The following is a 7646-nucleotide window of genomic DNA, read 5'->3' on the forward strand; positions in this document are numbered from 1 at the left end:
GTTATATTTTGATGAGATAGATTGGATGGTGATGGTGATGATGATGATGATGATGATGAGAATGAATTAAATGTTCGTGGTCACTAAAGGTTAAGATAGTTTTAAAATAAGTTGATAGAATTTTTGAATTAAGTGTTCGATTTAATTTTCATTTTGGTTCAAAGTCTTTAAAGTCTCTTGATTCTTCAACCGGTGAAGAAGAGTTAGGCATCCGATAATTGATCAACCACAGGAAGCTTGGAGGTGGTGCTCATGGTATTTTATGTGGTGTTTTGAATAGCGGTTTTGCAACTGCTTGGACACTGGTCAAACAACCGGTAGCCAATCTACCGCGCAGAAAACGGATCACAGTCCAACAATTTGCGAGAGGACCATCGGGTTGTCAGCGGGTCAAATTCAAAACCCCCTGGCACCGGTTTTTCAACGAAAAGAGGGTTCGTGGTGTATCGTGTACTTGTCGCTTGTCGGGTTTTGTTCGACTAATCCCCGTTTCTCAGAAGGACAATGCTGAGAAGACCGCGCGACGAGTATTTACTTCGTGGCTTGCAATCTTTGGCGCACCATCGTCGATGATCGGTGACCGTGACAAGATTTGGGTGTCACGCTTCTGGCAGCATTTAAATGAACGGTTACAAATCAAGGTGAAACTATCAACATCATATCATCCTCAAACGGACGGTCGAAGCGAGAGGTCGAATAAAACCTTGGGTCAGATCTTAAGGCACTTAGCGTCATCGCGTCACACAAAGTGGCTAGAGTCCTTATCTTCGGTTGAGTATGCCATTAATTCATCGGTGAACGCAGCAACAGGGATCAGCCCATTTCAGTTTGTCTTTGGGCGACAACCTCGCCTCTTTCCGAATCAATTAGCTTCCCAAATTCGGGAGAGCGACGCTCATAGATGGATTGAAAAACGGCGTGCAGATTGGGCTAGTTGGCGAGATAGATTGTGGGCAAGCAGGGTGGAGCAGGCGTTGCAGTATAATAAACGCAGGAAGGGCAGTGACAGATTGCAAGTGGGAGATTGGGTGTTAGTAGACAGTGAAGATCGTCAACACATAGTAGGGGGGAAAGGTCGTACGGTAGCTAAGCTGAGAGCTCGTTTTGATGGTCCTTATGAAATCAAAGCGGTCAAAAATGATGGGCGGAACTACGAGTTGCACCTGAACGAAGATGACAAGACTTACCCAACTTTTCACATTTCGAAATTGAAGCCATACAGGAGGGAAGAGGGTTTAACGTTGGGGACTGAGGTCCAAAAGTAAGTTCCTCTCCTAGTATGCACCGCCGCTACCCTTCTACACGTTGTAAAAGCAATTCCACGGCCACGTTGTGAGCACATCTCTGGTCCGCTTCTTAACAACAGGGACAGGCACGATTCACGACCTCAACATACGACACATTCAGGGTTCTCATTCAGTTCCTTAGTTTTCTTTTTTTTACTTAGTTTTCCTTTTTGCTTTTTTTCAATTAGTCTTTTTACTTTTTAATTTCTTTCAGGGGCGAGTCATGCCAACTTTTTAAGGGCGAGTCATGCCAATTTTTTTTCTTTTTCTCATATATCAAGTCAAGAAATCACTTAGGAGTACAATTGAGGTGGAATATTTTCTTTTTTTTCTTTCTTTTCTGAATTATCTAGTATTCTTTATTTCTTTTTAGAGGGGGAGGGTGTAAGGATATACCTTACAGGTAGAGCTTAGTACTGTAGTTATGGGATATGGGTTTAGACATCAAGAGTGTAGTCATCTTAGTTGCCCTGGCTCTCGAGTGAATCTTCTCCTTAAGGAGACTCTCCTACTCGGAGCCAGGTAAGCACATCATTCAGTTCTCTTTTATATCTTATCTTGTGTGTTTGGTGTTAGTGTAGTAGCTGATTAGAAGGAGACTCTCCTACTCGGAGCCAGCTGTTTGGAAATATAGAGACGTCATTTTGGTGAATTGCGCTTTCGAGCTGTCCCACATACCCCAGTGAAGGTTCTCTCTTATTGAGACCTTACATAACTCCAACCCCCAATTCCACCGTTTTACACAATCCAAACATTTGAATCAACCTGAGATATCTGTAGATCTTTGTCTTTCCAATCTTTTTGTCTATTCAGATTCTTCTTAACGGTTTCAGAGCTGAAAAGTGTAAAGGAGCTCTTATTTTGGAACTCCAAATTTTGATTGCTGAACTTGCTGCGACTACAGATGATTATACATACACTGGTTCTTTTGAGTTAAATCTTCCTCTGTACTATCCCATCCGGTGGTGATCTATCCACCTTGAACTCTCTATCAATCAATACTGTGATACTTCCTTGTCATCAGTCTTAGAAATCTTATTGGAAGATTTAATGGACGGAGGTGATCCCAACAACCTTGCCTTGGAGCCATCTGTAGGAGCTCATAAGCCATCAACATCCAAACAACCTGTCGGAAGAATTGAAAAGATATGTCAATATATAAATGATCAGAAGACAGACACGAAGACGTTCATTCTAGATTACCTTTGTTCAAAAAACGAATCCATTGTAAATCGTAAAAAGCAGTGGGGCTTGGCAAAGAAGGGTTGGAAGACAACCAAATGTGTATTAGATGAGATTGACACGTTAGTGAATCAAAAACCCGATTGTCAAGAGCTATGGAGGGAATGGGTGCTGAAAAAGGTGTGTTACCGCATTCTTGCTCTCCAACGTGATACTGACACCATATTTGTTTGAATATCGGCAGGCAAAAGTGATCGTTGCATCACAGTCTCCACCCTCACAGAGTCTTTACATCAACGCAAACAAAATCAACATGGAATTCTTCACTCATGATTCAGAGTTAAAACGAGAAACTGAAGTAGTTGAAGGAATGGGATTCTTACATGAATTAATTACTTTCAAACTAGAATCCGCATATAAATCCTTGAGAGCTCATCAAAATTTACAGGCTGAAAGAAACACTAGCGGGGCTGGTTCAGAAAGCTCAGAATCTGACTCAGAATCTGATGATGAGCCCGCAGGATCAGATCAAAATTATGTTTACCATAAGTCAAAGGACAGGTTTAAGAATGCAAAGGAGAGATGGAAAAGAGTATGCCTCTTGATCATAAACTTCTTGATATGTTTTACCTGGAACTGACCAAAGAGACTGTTTTGGGTGTGGGCCCTTTGTAGATTGCTCTGACAACCATTCAGATGATTTCCTATGGCTGTCAACGTTGAAACAACGGACTACAGGTCGAAAATACAATTGCATTCCTTGCCAGCGGGGTTTCAGAACGCGTCAACCAATATCTCTACTACATTGGCCTAAGTGCATGTCGAAAAACCGCTCTGCGTGGTCTTGTGGCCCTAGCAAAAAGTAAAACTGAATCAATAAAAACAAAGATCGAGGCTGCGGGAACTTTTGGGTTTTTGTTGTGTATTGATAATCTTGATATGATGGAAAGGGTACATAGTTGAAAAATCGATGCGACTAGCAAGACCTTCCATGGGACTTGGGGTTATGTACACTTTTTAAAACCGGAAGTATTGAAAGGTCTGGATCCTGAGAAATGTACAATCCCTTATTTCCAGAGTCTCCTCAAAAAAGACTGTGAAGAATTGATTGACTCGGGCAACTTGATTCCGGATAACGACCAGCAGAAGAGATGGGTCTTAACTTTGAAAAATCAGATTGCTCAGAACCTGTTACGCTATATGAAAACACCTGATAAGTACAAGAATATTCCAGTCTCAAACCTACCAGCAATTGACCAGATAAAGGCTGAAAAGCCCGATATTGATATGCTCAGACTCATGGATTCATCGGACAACGGAAGTGATGGTATTTCTTCGCTTTACGACGAGTTAATCATACAAACTGGACTATCACCAGACAAGTCCTCTGATAGACTACAGATTATTGAAGGTGATCTTGGAACCTGTTTGAACTTCTCAGGATTGGAACGACAACACACACCTGCAAAATTTAAAGATGAGAGTCTTGCTCATCTTATTATGATTCCTGGTGCTGGGCACACGCTATGGAACATTGCGCAAGCTATTTTATTGCATCACTGGGGAAATAAAGATGATAAGAACAATCAAGGTGTTTGGCAGACATTAGTTGAGCTTGGCGGGGATAAAGAAAAACCAAATTCCAAGAAACATTTTACCTCGATGATCTGCACAATTGAACGAGTTCATGAAGCTACCATCACCTTTTGCATCTTGTAAGTCTTGGCAGAACATTTTCAGTTTAACTCCACTCTATAACTGATCTTGAATTTGTGATGAAGCGATATTCTTGCTCTCCCTGTAGCTACAGTTGAGAACCCAATTGAACTCACTGTTGAAGAATTTGAGACAACAGTCAACAAGGTATTTGTAACTTACTTCTCCGGCAGCGCCCTTCGCAAGGGACGTCAAAATGAGGACCAAAAACGAATTCAATTACTCCTTCAAATTCGCGACTTTGCAACTGTTGTTGAAGCCAACAGAGCCATGTCCGATGGTGACATTGGAAGACTGATGATCATTTGGCAGCAGTGGAGTATAATGACTCAGGGATTAAAGGGACTGACACACTATTCGAGATACCTACCCCGATTGATTCGGCTTTTTAATGTTGTACTTCCCAAACCGGTGTCACACCTGATACTCCATTCACTTTTGATATCTCCAACAGGTCGAGAAGGTCACTTTGTAGCAAAATATTTCTACCTTGAGGTAAAGAACTTTTGGTTGAAGTACTTCTACAATCATGCAGTGAGTGGATCATTTGTAATTTTAATGGTGTTTTTGAACTCTTAGACTGATCAATATGCTAATTTCACTAGGGACCTGGAACAGACATCCAGCGATTGAAGGAATCCTTCTCTCTCACAGTTGGGCTGGTAGGTCTTGTTTCTTTTTTACAACAATTGAATCAAAACAAATTGTTAACTATGACCACAACCACTAACTAAATATACATACATGCTCAGCTTGCATACTTAGTTGAAAACATGAAAAGAAAAGCTGGCCGCAACCTTGTGCGACAATCCCACAAGAATCAATCAACACCAGCTTCAGTCATACGCTTCTTGAATATGGCAAGAAGTGAATCAATCAATCAACATCGCCCTAAATCAGTCATTTCCAGTGGTGCAATCACGGATGTTCAACTTTTAGGAATTAAGAAACTGTCAGCCTGAGGTTTACGAGTGTGGTAAACTAGCTTGACTAAGACTTACTAAATGTAGGTTTCAAAGATTTCTTTCAAATGGTTATCTTAAAACTGGTTTTTTGATTTCTTAGTAAGTTGAGATAAACTGTAGCTGGTGACTACAGATGCCTTTGGTGCGGAATGATTGCCGCTGCCAGGTACTGGACGAGATGCTGAATATCTCGAGCGTCTTCCAAAGTAATAGCTACGATAGCTATCTACACTTCAGGTGGCACTTCAGTGCTTGTTGATTGTCGGAAAATCAAAAAGGTTTTTACTCCGAGTGAAAGTCTTTAGTCGGATGGGCTGAGCCAAACGATCTCTAATGCTTTCTAAATCGGAAGTTATGAAAAGTGAAAAGATGGAAGAGGAAGTTTCGTTTCGATAAAAGATAAAAGTAGATAGGAAGTCTGTAGTTAAAGATTTCTAGCTATGAGTATCAAAAATCGAAAGGGAAAAAGGTTTGTTTAAAAGTTCTTTGTTTATAAAACTAAAAAAGGGTTTTGTAAAATTGTAAAAGTGATAAAGGATGATTCTTCTTTCTTTGGTGAGAAAACTTAGTTCTTTATATACTAAACTTGATAAACGTAATATGATGTCACGAATAAAACCCTCCTCTTTCGACATTGGTCTGGTCAGGGTTTTTCTGTAGTTTTAGCAACGACATGGCTTTATCTTGTTGTCTTTTAGCCTGGTCAGGGTCTTTCGTTCTTCAGACCCTGTCCCAGGTTAGTGTTGCATGTTTATCTCGTTATTTTTATTCTTCTCTTACCAAGGGTCAATTAAATTATACCCTTGGTTTTAGAGATGGTAAATCGGGGTATTATTTTTTTACACTCTTGAAACTCGAGTGATAGAGTTGTAATATATTTTTCAATTAAATATGTATTTTATTTACTTTGTCAATCTTGGAGGTTTTGCTCTGCAAAACCTCTCTGGTTGACAGAAACTGCGGGATGATCTTGATCACCATCAACTGGAGCGCTTCCACTGGCCACTTTCTTCAAACTACCGCCAAAAAAACAGTGAAGAACAACAGGATGAGGATTCCCAAGAGCAAGATGAGTTTGGTGATCTTGATGAAGAGTTTGTGAGATGGATAGGCGAGGAGTAGCACTTACTTTTGATAAGCTAACTCTTTGGCATCTATTTCATTGATGGGTACTTTTTCCACCAAAAGCCAGTGAATGCATCTCTTGTCATATTCAGCTTGGAGTTTTGCATGTTTGTCATCAGCCTTTACGTGTGCTTTTGTCCGTCTTTTTCTTTTTTGTTTAGGTACTTGAGGCTTTCTTGCGCAATTCTGATCGGGCTGTGTTAAAACCTTTTCAGCACGCTTCTCTTCACTTTTTTTCTGTTGTTCTATCACCTTTGCTCTTTTGTGCGCATAATTAAGACCTGTATCACGACCTTTCCACTCTTCCATGTAATCAAAAACAACTTTCACACCTCCTTTCAGCATGTCACCTCCCATCACAACCTTAATTTCCTTTTCCGATGTCATGTCTTCCAGATGACTAACAATATCTTTTGCGCGATCAAGATCAAAATAATCGGTGCTTTCACAGTAGCCGTCATCCCCAAATATTTCTCTATAATGCAGTTCAAATACATAAACTAATTCATCCGCAAGTTCCTCCAAAGCTGGGTCCAAAGGGCTATTTCGTTTCTTAGAGGACTTCTTCTTACTATTCTCTTTGGCAATATTCATCTTCTGAAATTCCTCCTTGAGTTCAAGTGGATTCAAAAATTCTTCTACACTGAATACATCGTCCATGGCCTGTCTGTAATTTGATTTTGTCATTCTAGGTAGATTGCCAAATAGCATACAAGAGCCTTCTGGGTCGCAGTTTGAGCATTTGCACTCAGGAAAGCCAGCCTTTATCTCTCAATCCTGTTCTGCTAGGACACATTGATCATCCTTTCTGCAAGGTATCACACCAATCCTGAGCAAGTTTCCAATCAAACTAGTTAGCTTGTATGATGATATTCTTTGTCATTTAGAAAGAGCTCACGTATTCCCGAGTGAAAGAGCCACACGCAGACAGATCGGCGTGAACGAAAAGGTGTCCATTAGATTGTCATCTGACATCGAACTGTAATCATTGACCTCCTCTACCCTATTTATCCCTTTCGGTCGATTTTCTTCAACAAAGTGAATTGCCAGTCCAGGACTAGATCCTCTTCCACATCGACCAAACAATTGGGCAAGTTCTGGAAGTCCCATACAGCCCATCACTATTGCCTCCATCACTGTTGGCCAATCTTGACCAAGACCGAGAGCATTAGTACACGACATTATGGGGAATTCATCCTTTGAGTAGGGTTTGACTTCCCGTAGCTTTTGTTTTCTTCCAGTACAAGAATGGTACCTGCGGATCAGTGTACTATCTGGATCCTCCTCTCCTTTTGATGTCCCTTGTGCTTTATTTACCACTTTCATAGCTTCCATTGTTGCTTTTCGTGAACCCGAGTAGATAAGTGACTTG

At 40.7% G+C, this 7646-nt stretch overlaps 2 protein-coding genes across 2 annotated transcripts; one reads left to right on the forward strand and one right to left on the reverse strand.

Moving 5' to 3' along the window:
- Positions 1–2781: 2781 nt before the first annotated feature.
- Positions 2782–3191, forward strand: MELLADRAFT_105431 (uncharacterized protein; the record flags this gene model as incomplete). Its single annotated transcript, XM_007408637.1, has 2 exons — positions 2782–3060; positions 3144–3191. The coding sequence occupies 2 exons, from the start codon at positions 2782–2784 to the stop codon at positions 3189–3191; spliced, it is 327 nt and encodes a 108-aa protein (XP_007408699.1).
- A 3083-nt stretch (positions 3192–6274) lies between these two features.
- Positions 6275–7249, reverse strand: MELLADRAFT_105432 (uncharacterized protein; the record flags this gene model as incomplete). Its single annotated transcript, XM_007408728.1, has 2 exons — positions 6275–6941; positions 7173–7249. The coding sequence occupies 2 exons, from the start codon at positions 7247–7249 to the stop codon at positions 6275–6277; spliced, it is 744 nt and encodes a 247-aa protein (XP_007408790.1).
- Positions 7250–7646: the final 397 nt, after the last annotated feature.

Source organism: Melampsora larici-populina, assembly GCF_000204055.1.
Source record: "Melampsora larici-populina 98AG31 unplaced genomic scaffold MELLAscaffold_13, whole genome shotgun sequence".
Classification (NCBI taxonomy): domain Eukaryota; kingdom Fungi; phylum Basidiomycota; class Pucciniomycetes; order Pucciniales; family Melampsoraceae; genus Melampsora; species Melampsora laricis-populina.